General features: G+C 47.2%; 1 protein-coding gene and 1 long non-coding RNA gene across 7 annotated transcripts in view; one reads left to right on the forward strand and one right to left on the reverse strand.

Moving 5' to 3' along the window:
• MYRIP (myosin VIIA and Rab interacting protein) overlaps positions 1-17,620 on the reverse strand; it is a 406,340-nt gene that overhangs the window by 2,007 nt on the left and 386,713 nt on the right. For 2 of the 6 annotated variants that reach the window (XM_064589745.1, XM_064589746.1), the window contains exons 12-16: positions 14,445-14,639; positions 7,422-7,583; positions 3,200-3,304; positions 3,027-3,087; positions 22-1,510 (exon numbers count right to left, since the gene is read on the reverse strand). In XM_064589745.1, coding sequence (XP_064445815.1) covers positions 1,197-1,510; positions 3,027-3,087; positions 3,200-3,304; positions 7,422-7,583; positions 14,445-14,639 — 837 coding nt within the window. In that variant the 3' untranslated portion in view covers positions 22-1,196. Of the gene's footprint in view, positions 1-16; positions 1,511-3,026; positions 3,088-3,199; positions 3,305-7,421; positions 7,584-14,444; positions 14,640-17,620 lie in introns of those variants that run through there. The other 4 variants (XM_064589754.1, XM_064589748.1, XM_064589763.1 and 1 more) reach the window with 4 other exon arrangements.
• LOC135364216 (uncharacterized) overlaps positions 14,635-17,620 on the forward strand; it is a 50,385-nt gene continuing 47,399 nt past the window's right edge. The window contains exon 1 of the long non-coding RNA XR_010411062.1: positions 14,635-16,705. This is a non-coding gene — a long non-coding RNA (uncharacterized LOC135364216). The remainder of the gene's footprint in view (positions 16,706-17,620) is intronic.

A 17,620-nucleotide genomic window follows, 5' to 3' on the forward strand; every position in this document is an offset into this window, starting at 1 on the left:
GCCGTCACTGCTCCAGACTCGATCCGCGCCCCCCGCCCCGGCCTCAACCCCCCCCCCCCCCACCAAAAAAGAGCGAACAGTTCAGGGGCATTTACTACCCTCACAATGTCACGTGGCCACCACCTCTATCCAGTTTCAGAGCCTACCAAAACCTCTTACCCGCCAAGCGGTGTCTCCCTCCCCCACAGCCCTTGGCGACCACTAATCTCTGCTCTCTCTCTCTGAGAGGCAATGTTTATAACGATCTTATTTATAACACCCTGGCCCTAATGGTCTGCCCTTTGAAGTGCGATAAATGCAGCGTTTTAGCTCTTTAAAGTGACAGCCCGGAGCAAAGTAATTGGACTTGAAAAGGTCAGGGGTCATGGCTGAGCAGTGAAGAAAAAGCAGTGGGCAGCGCTGTTGCCACTCGGTAACCCCAAAGGGCATGGCGACCATTATGCCATTACCTGGGGCTCCTGCACTCAGGGGACAGGGACCATGAGGGGGAGGAAAGGGAAGGGAGGGATGGGTGATGCGTAAAAGGCAACAGAGTAAACTTGCCCTTGCTTCAATCTTGTCACCCACCCCCCGTCTGCCCTCAGCATAATGGTACCACTGAGGCAGTGTAGCTGGATTAGCCCTTCCCATAGAAAAAGCGCCTAGCATAGGTAGGTGTTCGGTCAAACGATCCGTTAGCCCTCTTTACAGGCTCTCCAGAGTTTGTGCAAATTATCTCCTGTCCCTTCCTCTGCATTTAGGGGCAGCTGTTGACTTTTTTTTCAGGAACACAACAAGTAATTAATGGCTAACAAGAAATTTAAGGAAGAGTGAATATGGATCAAAAACAGGATAAAAACTCTGACACCTCAACCAGACCTTACATTCCTATGTATGCATTTTTAGTTCTCTCTCTCTCTCTCTTTTTTTTTTTTTAAAGATTTTATTTATTTATTTGAGAGAGAGAGAACACATGAGAGGGGATAGGATCAGAGGACGAAGCAGACTCCCTGCCGAGCAGGGAGCCCAATGCGGGACTTGATCCAGGCACTCCAGGATCATGACCTGAGCCGAAGGCAGTCGCTTAACCAACTGAGCCACCCAGGTGCCCCTGCATTTTTAGTTCTCTCATATCAAACCCTACAAGGAACTGGATATATAGTTGGGAGGATGTATCCACGTATCAAAGAGGTTAGCAATACCAGGCAGGGTGCTCATCACTTCTCATTGCACACCGCCCCCCCCCCCCCCCGTTCCCCGTACTCCCCCCACGTCCCCAACCAACAGACCGTGAGATCATGCAGGAAGGATGCTTCCTGGGGCTCTGATGGGGGAGCTGCGGACAGAAGGGCTACAGAATGGAGGCCCCATCTACAGTGCAAGTGATGGGCATTGAGACACAGCTGACTTACCATCAAATCCTTGGTGGTGCTTTTCCTTTCATTAGTCCTGTTTGTCAAGGAGCCTTGGAGAACGAAGTTGCAGTTAAATGTTTTCATGGTGGTCACTGAAGATGCCTCCATGTTTTCAGCTAAAAGGAAACAAATGGAAATAAGTGATACCCAGAAGCTGGGCTGAGTGTTGAGGAAGAAAGACCAGGTGTCCCCATGACCCAGATTTTGGTTCTAGATTTGGCATCTCATTCCAGTCCACAGGTCTGACTGCAGAAGCTTTTAATTTTGTGTTTACTTTTATGATATGCACCAAACAAATTCAAGAATCATTCACGGCTTTCCAGGAAAGGGTAGCTTGGAGATAATCCACCATAGTTCATAAATTCTTCTTCTTTTTTTTTTTTTTTTTTTAAGTAGGCTCCACGCCCAGCATGGAGCCCAATACAGGGCTTGAATTCATGACCCTGAGATCAAGACTTGAGTTGAGATCAAGAGTCGGGTGCCTAACTGACTGAGCCACCCAGGTGCCCCATCTATAGTTCATAAATTCTTATTTGCGATTCTGGAATATAAAAGGCTCTAAAAGTTGTAAATCCTTAAAACTTTAGGGCCCAAACTGTCCAATGGCAAAACCTGACTTACACTGACATATGGCCATTTAAAATCCTTGTCCATCCCACTGAGAGTAAACATTCTCTTGTTAATGTGTTTATCAGATGCTGCCCCAGACACCACGGGGAGGGGGCTGTTAGGAATTATACTATACAGGTACCATATGACCTTTCTAATGTCCAAGACATTCTTGAAACATATACTTATCCAAGGGTTTCAAATAAGGGACCACGGATCTGTAATACATTGTAATTGTATGGGGTTTTATGGATTCAATAAATGCTGAACGAAGAATGATGGAGCCAAGACTCAAACATATCTTCTGACTGTCTACTCTTCTGATCTGTAGACCTAAAGTCCTAGTTTGGTACGATCATATGTGGCTCCTGAATCCAGGGAAATTGTTGAAAACGCCCAGTGGAGGAGGAGGACAACACCAGCATCGCTGGAATCCCTTGTGGGTTGCTCGTTGTGTTAGATGCCTCTGGTGCCCTGCCCACATTTCCCTGACATCACCACACATTCTGGCATCCAGCACCTTCCAACAGCATGCTTCTGTAAGCACCGTCACTCTCTCTCGGCTCATGCACGGGGTGGGGCAGAAGTACCAGGGAATTAATGCCTCCCCCCAGTACATGTCAGGGGATGACAGCTGAGAGTTGAAATCCTCATCTTCCTATTCTTTGGGCGGGAAACTCTGAGGTGCAGTCGATACTATCTCCCTGAAGTCCTCAGGCGGGATTTAGCCTCATTTGCCCAGAGAAATAAACTACGAATTAAATTGCACTGCATTGACTTAATTTCCTTCCCTGAATCATTTCTCGCTTCTCCTACCAGTGTTTCTTGGAATCCCTTCCCAAATCCCATCCTTGTCCTGGGGTCTGCTTCTTAGGGGGATTCAAGATAAAATTCTTCACAAGAGCACTTCTGGGTGAGAACTCCCCATTGGGTCTGAACCTCAAACTCAAATCACTGAGTCACTGAAAGTAAGTAAATCAGGCTTAATTCTTTGGTAGCTCTGTGGTTTTACTGTAAGCACACCTTTTACTGGTGGGGCAGGCAGTTTCCTCCTCTGCTGCCTTGATGTGTCTATGGTTTGTACCTACAAACAGAACACAGCAGTCAACACACCTTCGCAAAGCCAAAGATATTTTATCTTCTAAATATTGCAGGTCGTGCAATATTCCAACAGAGGAAATGAGGGACAAACGCACCTGGTTCCTTTGCTTCTGATCTCGTTTTCTCGTGAGGCGCACACAGGGTGCTATGTTTAATCCTGCAATGGTCAGGGCTGAAATCCGGCTCTCGATATCAGAGATCTTAACGCAACAGAAAGAATCAGTAGGGGAAAAGCACAGGTGGGGGGAATCTTTGTTAAAAGTGACAGGAATCTATAATGAACAAATTTGCTTTGATGTATGCTCGTTCATTCATTCATTCAACTTCTTTTTTTTTTTTTTTAAAGATTTTATTTTTTTAAGTAATTTCTACACTCAATGTGGGGCTCAAACTCACAATCCTGAGATCAAGAGTCGCATGCTCCACTGACTGAGCCAGCCAGGTGCCCCTCATTCGTTCAACTTCTACCAAGCCCTTCTCTATCTAGTGCTGTAGTAAGAAAATAAAACACAGGCCTTCCTTTGTAAATTTACATGTCTAGTTTGATAGCTCTAGAGTATATCAACACCCTTGTCAGGGATATATTTCTAGAGATAAGTGGAAGCCCGTGGCATGATGGGAACCCCAGCCCAGCATGGTGGGGAGAGGGGAGGGAGGTGATCAGGAAGGCTTCCAGAGTGGGCCACACTTGATGCGAGCCTTGAAAGGCAAGTATGATTTATAGGTCCTTCTTTGTTCTTCTGTGACTCCGTGAACCAAAACCACAGCACCAGCTCTTAGGAGGGAGGCCGAGCAGTCCCTGGTTCAAGTCCATTTCTTTCATTAAAAGGACGAGTGCCTTGAGAAACTCTCTTTTCTCTCTGGGCATCAGTTTCCTCGACTATAACATCAGAAGATCAGAGAGAGTTCAGATTACTTTTCAAGAGTCTTAAGGCAGATTCAGAGAGCAAGAGCCCAGTCAGTGCCCAGAAAGAACCCTAACCCATCCATGTCCCCAGGGATGAAGAAGACATAGTCCCTGCTCTTAGAAATTAATTAATATGTGCTATCACCATGCTAAGCATTTTAAATACGTAAACTCATTCATAAACCTATCACCTAGGTACCATTCTCTTGGTTCTACAGATGAGGAATCTGTGGCTCAGAGGGATAAGTAACATAGCCAACATTTCACAGCTGGTCTGGGGCAGAGCTCCGAATTCCTGCCAGTCCTCGTGCTCTTGCCACACTGCCACATTCTAAGAGGATCTGCAAAGGCCTGGCATGGGGGACACGGGGAGAGGCAGGAACAGGCTAGCAGAGTGGAGGGAGGAGGTGGGGATCACAGCTGTCCTGTGATCTCTGGACACAGCCTGAGTGCTGCCAGGGCATCAGACAGGGAACCTGAAAGTCGGCCAGCAGCCAGTGTGTGTGGCCCCTGAGGTCTCTGCCACTTCCCCTACCCCTCTGTTCTCTTGAGCTGCTCAGGACAAATTCAAATTCTGCTGTCATTTACTGAGGACCTCTTCGGACAAAGCCTATTGGGACAGATGTTACAGAAGTGCAGAGAGAAGGACTGAAGGGTCGGCGAATATGGGAGCTGCTTCCCCTTGCCCCAAGCGCAGGCAGTCTTGGTCAGAAGAGGAAGAGGAGGAGGGCAGAGGCCAAGGCTGTGGCAACTGGTGAAATACTCCAAGCTGTCCAGCAGCCGGCTCCCAGGGGAGACACCGTGCAGCCCCTGCCCCTCCCTGGCCCCCAGATGCCTCCTTGTTCTGACTCCTCACATTTCATATTGAAAGCTACATTCCTTTGGCTTAGAGACCAGTAACCTGAACAGGCCCCTGAGAAAAGCTGCAGGCTAAACTTTTATCAGTCATGTGCAGCTGGTGTGGATTAGATGCCCATGTTCTTTCCTGGAAGCAGTTTCGATGGAGGGCCTTGCTTGGCAGGCCCTGAGAGAGAGGTCACTGGGAGAGCAAGCTGCTCACCTCCTGATTTGCTGACCGGCAGGCTCTGGAATAAGAAGGGGTTAAGTTTTTGAGTTTTAGTTCCTAGGGCAAAGGCCAGAGAAAGAGGAAAGAAGGCTACCAAGGGCTGATTTTGCCTACATTTTGCTCTCTCTCTCTCTTCTATCTACCTAGTTATGTTCCACTTCATTCCTGAGACTGCATACCCAGTGATCCTTACACTTGCTAGAGGGGATGACTAATTCAGCTCTGAGTTTCCTGGGAGCCAAAGCAAAGAGATCAGTGTAGGATTCTATGTCCACAAGACAAAGACCCAGTGCTCAGAAGAAGAGCTTTTTTCCTGATACTGAGAGTTAAGAGAGACCTTCCCCAGGAAGCTCAGAGAGATGATGTTGCACGAGACAGTGGACAGCACAGCAGCACCCCCCCCACCCCATGGCTCATCCTGCAGTCTCCCAAAGCACCAGGCAATCCTTGCCAAGGGTAAACTCCAAGGTGAGAGAGTCCCTAGAGTCTGACCTAATCCAAGAACAAGTTTAGCGTATCTACCCTCCTCAGTGGGGACAACTTGGGATGAAACAGACAACAGGGAGCATGAGGCTTCATTCTCTGGTGGCAGGAAGGCAGTAGGGGGAGTCTCCATGGTACTGAGGATTCCCACATTGTGAAGATCCATAAAACTGAAGGCAATGTTGACAACCTCCCTTGCAAATTAAGGACTACAATTTGCAAGTGGATATGTGTCTGATGGCAGGACAAGCACATTTCTCAGAAAACCACGCAGCACAGACTGGTGAAGATTGTGGCTGTGAGGTCAGAAAGACAGGTTCAAGTCCTGGCTTCATCACTCTTTAGAGATCTGACCTTGGCAAGTGGTTTAACCTCCCTGAGCCTCAGGCTCCCTAGAAATAAAAGGGGGAAGATAACAGTAGCTATGTTACGGAGTTGCTGAAAGGATTAATTACAATAATGAGGTCAGGTGTCGAGTACAACTCATGGCACCAAGTAAGGCTCACTGAACACTAGGCATTATTGATCACATTACTGTCATATTTAAAAATGTATAAAGACTAGGCACATTCAAACCCAGAGAACATGGGCATTTTGGACTCCAGGATTTTCTGCCATAAAACATGGCTCCAATAATTTAAGACTAGAAATATCTAGAGCAGGAATAACTATCCAGTAAAACCCTGCCAAACACCCATAAATGATATTACTTCCTGCTAAACCACTCAAGAAGTATTTGCCGCAAAGTATACCCCCAGAAAACAAATGGGATTTGATTCTACTGTATATAATTTTGATCATATATTGATTAAATGTTGGGTGGAAACCAACATTCCATTTCTGGAAAATAATTTGTATTTGAGGAGAGATGGTCTTCAGCCATTCTTGCTGACAGTGAATAGTCGACAGGGCTATGTGCAATGAGACCATTCCTAGCATGTTGCATTAACTCATCCACAGGGTGGAGAATGGGCGCCCTCCCATTCTCTAGAGTGCTTGATGCTGCCAGTAGTGGTAGGGATTTTTGACTCTCTAAAACAAAAATATTTATTTAAAAAATAATTACCACTCGAGAGCATCATCTTCTCTATCCATAGGTGGTTTCCATTGGCCCCAGGTCCCCTAGGATGCAGTTTTAAGATGCAAGGTCTATAGAAATATCACTGAACCAGAGGTCTATACTGAGCGTATACCATAGAGACCAGCATGACTCATGGACCCCAGGCTGAGAATCAGCGACTTAGTCCACAGTCCATTCCAATCCAGAGTCAGAGGCCATGGGAATACCCATGTAAGCTTCAAACTAGTGTCTTCACAAAGTTACAAATAACATCATTTCGGTTCTGAATCGGCCACATCTAAATCATGCAACATATTGGTCTGAGAAATCCACACTTTTAATTTCATTCATTTATTCACCCCATTTTTATTGAGTGCCAAACCCATGTCCGGTATTACAGTAGGCACTGGAGTTACTGTGCTAAGCTAGGCAGCTGTAGTCTTGTCCTCATGGGGCTTTTAGTGTATAGAGGGGGAAACTGGCATCAAGTAAGTCATCAACCATGTGATCAAGGTTAGGGAAGGATGGTCTTGGGATGGAATGGGGACCTGTTTGGCCAGGAGACCCACCTGTGGGTCAGGGATTTTGTCCAAGAGGAAGGTGCCATAGGTTTAATGAGAAATCTGATATATTATCAAGGCTGTCATTTTTAAAAAGGAGGGTTGTTGGAACCCACCCAAAAGGACCGTGCAAGCATGCTAGAGAACTGATAGAAAGGCTCTGCAATCATTCTTGTGGAAGATGGGGTGCCCTCTCCCCTTTCACGATGGTGCTCCATCTGGGCAGAGAGGGAGTTCTTACCTGGAGCTCAGCATGGTGAACCTGGGCTGCTGCCGTGGCCACCTGGTCCTCCAGGTCTGCCAGTTCGGTCTCATCGGTGCCACTGTGGATGCAGCGGGCGGCACCCTCCAGTTCATTCAGCTGGCCTTCCAGTCCATACACGGTGCCTGCCGCCAGGTACACCTGCAGAGGAGGTGCAGCTTCTGAGCTCAGGTTTTGGAACCGGGACCGGGGGTGGGGGTTCCTTTCAGGGCACCCTGGTAATTCAGGGCAGTGACAGAGAACCAGGCTCAGCACTGGGGGAAAAGTCAGGGAATGCCCCCATTTATAAACATTCTTCACACTGAAATGGTAGCATGAGGTCTTACCACCCCCTCACTGTCAACCACACTTACCCCCCCAAACTTTCCTGCAAGAAAAAGCAACTTCTTTTTTTTTTTTTAAAGATTTTATTTATTTATTTATTTGACAGAGAGAGAGCGATAGAGGGAACACAAGCAGGGGGGTGGCAGAGGGAGAAGCAGGCTTCCTGCCGAGCGGGGAGCCCGATGCGGGACTGAATCCCAGGACCCTGGGATCATGACCTGAGCCGAAGGCAGACGCTTAATGACTGAGCCACCCAGGCGCCCTGAAAAAGCAACTTCTAAGTCTTGAAAATATGATAAAATCGTCCAAAGGACGTGGCGTCAGCTACATAAATTGCAAATTTGTCCAGTGACTGTAACAACCAAAGTGCCAAGACAGAAGACACAAAGAAAAACTCATGATGTGATTTTTCCAAGAAAAATCTTGGTTGGCATTTGGCAACTGGAAAAAATCCAGAAAGCATAAAAGAGATAAAATTAATTTAAAACAATGACACATTTTGAGTGAATTATCTCTGATTGATGACCTTCGGCTTGCCTGAGGCAGGTTAAGAGCGTTAAGATGAACCTGCAATGTGTAGTAGGAAAACAGTTTATTTCTTAGAAAATTGTGCAATGTTGAAAGAAACAAGACAGTTTTTTAAGAGCCTTTGAAAGTTAAAGAGAGAATCAGATAAAGGGAATAATCTGAGGAAAAATTAAAGGCAGAAAAATTTGACTCATGAGTTTATAAGGCGATTGCCGTAAAAGGGGGCAAACAGTAGGTACAATCGTTGCAGTAATTCAGACTGAGGGATGCCGGCCACGGTGAGCAAAACAAATGTCCTTCAGCCTAAATAGGAATGTGATGCAACAACCAACTACATGGAAGGAGATTGATCCAAAGAAGCTAATTACTTAACGAGAGGTTTTTGAAATTGAATCAACGTATGTAAAGCTCTAAACATGTAATCACAGCAATTTAGAGCCGATCTGAATGAAAACACACGGTCACACACGCTCTTTTAACTTGAGTTAAAAATAAAACTGTTAGGATAAGCCAAGAGCTTGTGCACAGAAGTCATGCCAAGTGTTTTGTACTGAGCGATGCCGAGTGTTTTTGAGGAGGGGAAGAATGCTGAGGTGCTCCTACCCTGTCCGTTCCTTGGCCTGATTCACGCATCTGCATTAAAACTGGCAATTTTACAAAACATCTCAAAGTGGAGCAAAGGCAGGGGCAGGTTTGATGAATGTGCATTTGTGCCTCGCCAGGCACGATGAACTGGGCTGGGGAGCTTCCCGCGGTGACTGACACAGGGGACGCCACGTTAAGTGCTCCATCAGTCAGAGCGGGGTCCTCGAAGCAAATGTCCGCTGACAACTGCCATAGTTCAGTCGGCCCTTAGTTTTGTCCTTCTTTGCCATATGCAAGGATCAGAGAACTTCTGTTTCTAAAAGATCCTCACAGTTAATGTAAGACATTTATTCTTTGTCTTGAAAACAAGATACGCTTCTTAGTTGTTTGTCACACGAAGGAAATGATGGATCTTTCAAAGCCAGTTGAGGGGAGAAAACATTAAAAATTTGTGTCTTAAAAGTTTTGACGTTGAAAACGTCTCTTCAGAGGAGAAGAAAATTGAGGAAAGAGAGAGGGAGGGAGAGACAAGGAGAGACGATAAAAAATGTATTTTGATAAGATAATTTAAAATACAGACTTACAGGGTTGCACAATGAAACAAATTTTGGAATGATTATGTAACCGAAACAAATAATCTCAGTGAGTGTGGCAATGGGGTTAAACAAAACTTGTCATAACTTTGGTCTCAGGAACCTTGATTTTCCCAGAACACACAAAACTCAACATCATTACATCATACAGCTGTGTCATCTTAACAGTCTCTTGTTTTGTCTTCAACGTAGTCATCTGCTAATGTTCTTTGCTTTCTCTGCCAAATCTAAGCAATATGAACTAGTTCCAAGCCCTCAGCAAGGCCAGAATGTTCCTCTTTGACTCCGTGTTCGCTGAAAGCCTGCTTTCCTGGCACCAGGCGGGAAGGGAAGTTTCCCTTGCTCGTGGCAATCCCTGAGGGGGGCGTTACTATAGCCATCATCTTAAAGAGGAGAACGTTAGGTCCTGGAGGGTGAGTGACTTCCCCAGCCCTCGAAGCTGGGAAGTGACGGAGTTGGGATTTGAGCTCTTGGGGCTGATGTCAGATCCCATGACTTTATCCATCCTGCCCTGTGATGCCCTGATACTTAATCTTGCTTGCACCGTTATGACCTTTTACATTTGAAACTCTGACCTGATGGTACTCGAGTTATTGTGGTTATAGATCAACCTGACATTGGTTCTGTTGCTGGGGGTGAAATAACACAAGTTAACAAGCTATAATAATGGAATGTTATTCTAGTCTTAAAACACAATCCATTTGAAAACCATTAACCTGGAATTGCTGGCTGAGTAAAGGCCCCTTTTGGCGAGAACCATGGCTACCATGTCTGTGTAAGTTAGGTCTTCTCCAAGCTCCAGCCACTGATGCCCATGACCCCATGGACTGGCTCCTGGTTCAACTCACCTTCCTCAAAGTGGTTCAAGGGACTAGAACAGGTGTTTCATTAAGGAAGGACTTTGTGGTCAAAGCCTTTAGGGTAAAGAGAATTAAACAGATTTCTTCGCTGCAGGACTTCTCAGAGTCTTTAATGTGCTAACACGTCTCTCAGTTTTCCTAGAAAGACCATACAGATTGCTGAAACTGATTTGATTTTATAGCATCCCTGTCGGACTTGCCTCCTATGAAACACATTTTGGAGGACCACATCTGGACAGTAATATAGCATTTCTTTGCTTGCTCTTAAAGGCAGAGGACCACTGAAGTAGCCCATCTCCACGTCCTCTCCTGTGCCACGGGGGTGCCGAAAGCCTTGAGAAGGAGGACCAACATCCTCTGCCTGCTCCCAGATTCTGTGGCAGAGCTGGGCCCCCTCATGGGGCAGTTCTACTGTGTCTGCTGCCACCATAGACACCATGGGATTTGGTGTTGCCAAAAGTTACAGGGCAATGCTAAAAGGGAAGTTGGGGCTGTCCCTGCACTACCTCTGTGCTGGGAACTACGGGGTGCCCCAGGCTGTCGGTCATTTAGCAAAGAAGAGAAGGAGGAAGGTCCTCCGATGGGGGTGGTGGGGGTGTGAGGGAGCCGACTCATTCCTCCCACTCATAACCCTGCATAAATCCACAAGGTGGCCTCTGTGGGTCCCTACTCCTCACACCACGGGTCTGAGAATGGTCTGCCAGTGGTTCTCTTGATCCCTAGATCCATCTTCCACCCTCCTCTGCCCCGCCCTGTTCTCTGTGAGGCTGACCTGTCTGAACCTCATCACCCAGGCTCCCTTGCTGGCTGGGATGGGTTTGGCCAATGGGAGACAACCAGCAGGGGATCAAAGGCAGGAGGAGAGGGAAGTTAGTCTCCCTGCCCCGCTCTCTCTCCCTGTGCGGGCTGCACGGTGACTGCTCCCACTAGGGGGCGCTCCTCCAGGCTCCAGCTCTCCATGGATTACACTGTCCAGGGGTGGGGACCACTCTCCCCCACCCCGCCAACCCCGACTGCCACTCTCTGGGTGCTACAGCATCCCTGAACCATACCCACACCTCAGGGAATAGTCCCTTCCTGAAACTCTGTGGTACCCACTGTTCAGAAGGTGAGAATAAGTATCTCCGTTTCTATTTCTGACATTCCCTGCTCCTCGGCACAAAGGAGCAAGGCAGCGGAGAAAAACGAAGGAGAGCCCTTTAGAACACAGACAGACAAAAAAAAAAAAACCCGGTTTAATTAAATCAGCTGCACCCAGAGGCCAGTTTAAGAATCAGCCCCGCCCCTGGGCTGCTCAGCTGAATTCCATCCTGGAAACCGCAGAGCGAAACCAGCCCCAGGGCTCTGTGATCTTTCTCTCTAAGGAGATAAAGAGAAGAGTCATCCCTTCTCTGACTCAAAACCCCTAGAATTCAAAGGAACGTAGATGGAGTCTCTTCCGAGGTGCAATTTGAAAAGCTGGAAGGGGGAGGGGAGGAGGGGAAGAAGCAGTTAACTCTTTGGGGATCAGGCGAGGCATCTCCCAGGCCTGACCGGGAACAGGGAATTATAACCGCCCGCCCCCCACCCCACCTCCTTAGAGCGCAGGTCCCTGCTGGGGTTTCTGACATCTCACATCAGCGGGTAAGTGGATGTGTTTCGACCTGAAAAGGTTAAGGAACCCAAGGAAAGAAACGTAGTGGATAATAAAAGGATCTTACAAAATGAAAACTGCCCACAAAGCTATTGCATTTTTCAACATGCCCCTTGCAGGAAAAAAAGGCATGTTGTCTTTGCTTTAAGTGTGCCCTGGGAACCCACTTAATGTGAGTATTTCACGTACTGTATGTTGTTTTTTTTTTTAATACAATTACTTGGTAAAACAAAAACACTCCTTTCCTGGTGAACCATACCTTTTTTTTTTTTTTTAAGATTTTATTTATTTATTTGTTAGAGAGCGAGCGAGAGAGAAACAGCGTGAGAGAGGAGAGGGTCAGAGGGAGAAGCAGGCTCCCCGCTGAGCCGGGAGCCCGATGTGGGATTCGATCCCAGGACTCTGGGATCATGACCTGAGCCGAAGGCAGTCGCTTAACCAACTGAGCCACCCAGGCGCCCCCTGGTGAACCATATCTTGACTTTAACTTTTTCCATTCTGTGTGTCCAGGATTAAGGCCATTTTAGGACTATCAGCACTGAAAGAACTATATTGTAGACATCTTTAAAGAACAGAGACCCTCTACATGAGCAATAAAACATTTCTTCCTAAGTAAAGGGCTTCATTCATCTGAATCATATATCAGGTAAACATTCTTCGAGCACCTCTTTGTCAAGCTCTGGGCAAGGGCTGGGGCTACTCATGTGAAAGACCGTGTTCTGCAGGTATTCATACATCTGATCCTTAATCTGGGGGTGACTGGGTTCCTGCCTCCCTGCATCTCCCCCTCCAATATTTGACAACATCTGGGCACATTTTGATTGTCACATTTTTTTAAACATTTTCTTTTCTTTTAAAGAATTTATTTATTTGAGAGAGAGATTGAGAGAACGAGTGGGAGGAGGAGCAGAGGGAGAAGCAGACTCCCCCCAAAGCTGGGAGCCCACCGTGGGACTCGATCCCAGGACTCTGGGATCGTGACCTGAGCCGAAGGCAGACACCAAACCGACTGAGCCACCCAGGCTCCCTGACTGTCACATTTTGATGTCACTGGCATCTCATGGGCAGAGGTCAGGGATGCTGCTGAACATCCTTCACCCCCCACAACAAAGAATTATCGAACCCAAAATGTCAATGGTGCCAATCTAATGGGGACAGATGAGTGGACAGAAAGGGCAGCAAAATGAGGTAAGGGGCAGATGGACCTCTACTTAGGTTTTATGGGAATTCCAAGGGAGAGAGTCTTTAACTTTTAAGATAAAGCAACAACTGGCATTTTTTTTAAAACCTTGAGTCGTTTTTGATTTGTTGTTGTTTCAACTTTTTGCAAGAATTGCCTCTACTAACAGTTCCTGATTTCTGAGAACTGTGTTCATGACAGCATCCCACAATCAGGGTTGATTCTGCTGGCTCTGGAAAGATGGAACCCCCTGATTTGATATCACTTCCATGGGCAGAACTATGCCCCCTGGTGACAGTGACTATGGCCCGAGTGGCTAATGTCCCAATCTCTGTGTCACCCCCTAGTCTGCGGTGTTGGAAAATTCTCATCAGGAATTTATTAAAACACTCAACAATGAGTGTGGATATTGATATGTAAGAATCTGGTACCTCCTTTCTGTCCTCCCAAGTCAGGCTAGAAAAATCCACTACCAGCACACAAGTCTGGAAGCAGGGTAGACCATTTGTGACCTACATTCTGTTGGCAACCACCCCCTTTCCCTGTGGCAGTGTTCCACCTGGATCCCCACGGGATACAGTTCCTGCATCTCCCACCCCTCAAGCTTCAGTGTGCTTTTGTTCCCAGGCTCAGCTGTACAGAGGACTGCTTGGGGATCCTATAGACACTTCGCTTGCTTGTAGAGACGAAGAGTCTGCTGGCTATAGGAAAGGCCAGTTCCTTTGCCTCAGGTCAGGACAACCCTGAGATGCAACTGATACCGCAGAGCTTCCTGCAGGATCAGGTCAAAGATACTCTTTGTCTAAGGTCACACCTTTGTTGGGGCCCCTGAGTGGCTCAGTTAGTTAAGCGTCTGCCTTCACCTCAGGTCATGATCCCAGGCTCCTGGGATTGAGCCCGGTGTTGGGCTCCCTGCTCAGCAGGGAGCCTGCTTCTCCCTCTCCCTCTGCCTCTCCCCCTGCTTGTGCGTTCCTCCGCCCCTCTCTGTGTCAAATGGATAGATAAAATCTTAAAAAAAAAAAAAAGGTCACACCTTCACTTGACTTCTTCCCTTCCCCCTGTCTTTCCCCATTCCCTGACCAGCCTCCCTGGGGGAGCACTTCCCTAAGAAATCACTTGCAGGCAAACCCTCACTTCAGGGTCTGCTTCTGGAGAACCCAGCCCGAGCCCCTCCCTGAGAATATATCGGCTGTGGTGGTGGTGTGTATGGTCCTTGCACTGTTCGTGATGGGTTACACCTTCATCAGTTTCTTCTTTGCACCTGCTTGCCCTAGACAGGGAACATCCCCACTGTCTTACGTTTTCTTCCAGAGAAGTCAGCTGCTCATCCAGTCTCGCTTGGTCTGTCCCGAGAGGAAATGTCCCCTTCTCTCTGTCGGGAGGGACAGGTAAGAACTCCCAGGGCCCTGTGGACTCTGCTATCAGCTCCTCTGTGGCATTGATGACTTTCAGGACTTCTGTGGAGATGTTGCAGAGAGAAACAGCAGAATACTTCTGTTTGGTCCAATAACAGAAGGGGACAGAAGACAAGAACAGCACATTAACACTGACATGGAAATTCTGCATCATCATGGTGCTCATCATGAGACTGATTCCATTATAACACACACGAACATCGATGTGCCAAAGGAACAAGAAGCTAAAAAATCTACCCAGCAGGAGCACCTGGAGGAGGCCTGATTTGACGTGGCCTAGCTTCTGGGACTCACACTGAATTATTTGATTCTGTCCCTTCACTGTCCTTCCCCTCCAGGGAAGGAGACCTCAAGGGGAGGCTACTCCATCTCCTGCCCACTGCTGCTGGTTTTATAGCCACACCTCATTTTCTGGATGATATTCTACTTCCTCAACAGAGCTTCAGTCACAGACTTTGTCAGACTACATCCATGGCTGGTCCAGTAGGGAGCTTCCTGGACTGGGCATTATGAGACCTGGGTTCTAGATCTGGCTCTAACTTCATTTAATGATGGGATCTTGACCCAGTTACTGTGTACTCCTGGAACTCAGCTTCGTCATCTGTACAGTGAGTCTGTTGGAAGATTCCCTGCAGTGTGTCCGTAGCCCCTGTGTGTTTAGCTCCCACACACCTGTTCTCAAGCCCATTCTCCCTTTGCTCTGCTTGACCATAGAGGCTGAAAGGAGAAACACTCTATTTCCCTCCTCCTTCACTGCCAGGGCAGTCATGCGACACAGTTCTGACCAGTGAGCCTCACAGGAAAGCCTGCCCAGAGGTCTTGATGAAAGCTTTTGTTTTCCTAACCAGGTGAATAGATCCAGCTGATGCTCTCCTTCCCACTCCTGTCTGTTCAGTTGTGACGAATACCAAAATGCTGAGTAAGGTGGGTCAGAAAGCCTGAAAGAGCCTGGCCCAGAGAGCTGCAGATCAGCTGAACCACTGTGACTCACCCCTTGCCTCTGAACATCTTGTTACATGAGAAAAATAGTCCCCTACCACTGAAGCCACTGTTCGCCAGACTTTCTGTTATTTGTAGCTGAATATATTCCTCACTGACACAAGCTTTTACATTCAGGGCTGAAAATTACAATCAGTTCAGATCTGGGCCAAGGTCATTGATGGAAAGAGGCATTGCAACCACAAAAAATTATCTGCATCTTTGAGTTCATTGGGATATAGAACATAAGCAATAAGCTGGAGTTCAATGTTTCTGGATGGCAATGGTTTCTATCTAGAACCAAGTTTATTTATCCTATCAAAGGGTTTGTAAACTGGAAGCCAAATATTGCCTATTGCTGACCAGGGTGTGTGTGTGTGTGTGTGTGTGTGTTTACCATTTACCAGTGTGTGTGTGTGTGTGTGTGTTTACCATTTACCAGTTTTAATGCCTTTGGAACCTTCTAAGGTATCTTTCTCACTCATTTATCCTGGCCAAAATATTAATGATGGCTATGGCTTGATTTTGCAAAGTCTTTTCCTCCAAGTAGATTCTACTTGCTAGAGGATGCTTTTGATACCCTTCCCAATTCACTAGGGAATCGATGTGTTTAAGTGACAAGTCAAAGGCTGAGTCCACAGTCTAGAAGCTGGCTCTGGGCTTCCATGCTGAGGCACATGGTGTTGTATCTGTCAACCCTTTGTAGGGTTAGGGCACGTGTGCTCAGAGGGCTCCCCATCCAGCCTGTCTACTCCACAACAGCTGCTTGACTGACCCAAGAACCACACTCCTTTTGGTTCAAGGGACTTTGCTACAAACCCAGACAATTGGGTCTGGGGTGTCGGCAGAATGGGATGGAAGGACAGTGACACAGACCCAGTGGAATAAGGTCAGTGTCACTGGGAACAGGCAGGGTCAGTGCTTCACCTGAGGAGAAACTTTCAGGGGCTGTCCCCTGCTCTCCAGGACTCTGTGGCTTGCTCTGGTGGATTGTGAAGATGGACTGGGATTGTGAAGACAGAGTGGGATCGTGAAGATGAACTGGGATTTTGAAGACGGATTGGGCGCAAAGTCATTTTGGCACAAAACAGCTGCCACTATTATGTCCATTTCAGAAAAAGTGACGTTGTATGAATGAAAGCAGATTTGTCATCATTCCCTCAGGATGTAAGTTTGTGTTTAGAAACTCTGCCCCTTATTTGGTAAAAAGGGTGTTCTTTGTACATTTTTTGAAAAGAAAGACATGTGACTAAGAGACTCAGAAAAAGACCACAGCACAGTAGAAGGGAAAGTGTGAAAAGTTGCACATGTCTCCAATTAGGACAGGGTCATTAAAGGGTCAGGGTTATTAATGGAAAGGATTTAAGAGGTGCTGAAAAAGGTCCTATGTCCTGACTCCAACTGAACACATCAAAGTGATAAGCTGGGCATCCCTGTTGCTTGGCAGTCATTGTTCATTCTATCCATAAATAGCCTTGTTTGTTCAACCATAGGGGTTGCGAGCTGGAAGCCAAATATTGCCCAGAGGTGTGCTTTTTGACAAGAATGCCTTTCACGAAACACACATTTGCCAATTCTCTGCAATCCCCACACTGTTCCTTCTATGCATTTTATTGGGGGTGGTCTATGGTGTGCAGAATCTGCTCCAGGTGCTGGGATGAAGTGGAAAATTGATGAAGCCCCCGCCCTCATGGCATGCCTTTAGCCCTACACCAGCCACTTGACACGGGACATACTTCCCTGGCCCCTGAAGGCATCTGCATTTGCCACTAAGTCAGAATGTGGCAGTACCTGGCAGCTGGCGGGAGGAGAGCCCCACAGCTTCACCTGGAAGGTCTGTGGTCTGGGAAAAGCTCTGGACCACTTCAGAACTGACTAGCTTCCAGTTGGGGGAAGTGGCAAAAAAAAAAAAAAAAAAAAAAAAAAAAAAAATATATATATATATATGAAAACTGGATGAGATCTCTGGTTGGTGAGCCAGATGGCGGGAGCACTCCCCCCCAAGTCTGGTGGGTGAGCTCTCCATGGGGAAATACCACAATCCAGCAGGCTTTGCAGGGGATCAGAGGCTCCTTGCCCACG

Source organism: Mirounga angustirostris, unplaced genomic scaffold (genome assembly GCF_029215605.1).
Source record: "Mirounga angustirostris isolate CCGP_5_RB_7025 unplaced genomic scaffold, mMirAng1.0.hap1 SCAF_1, whole genome shotgun sequence".
NCBI lineage: Eukaryota > Metazoa > Chordata > Mammalia > Carnivora > Phocidae > Mirounga > Mirounga angustirostris.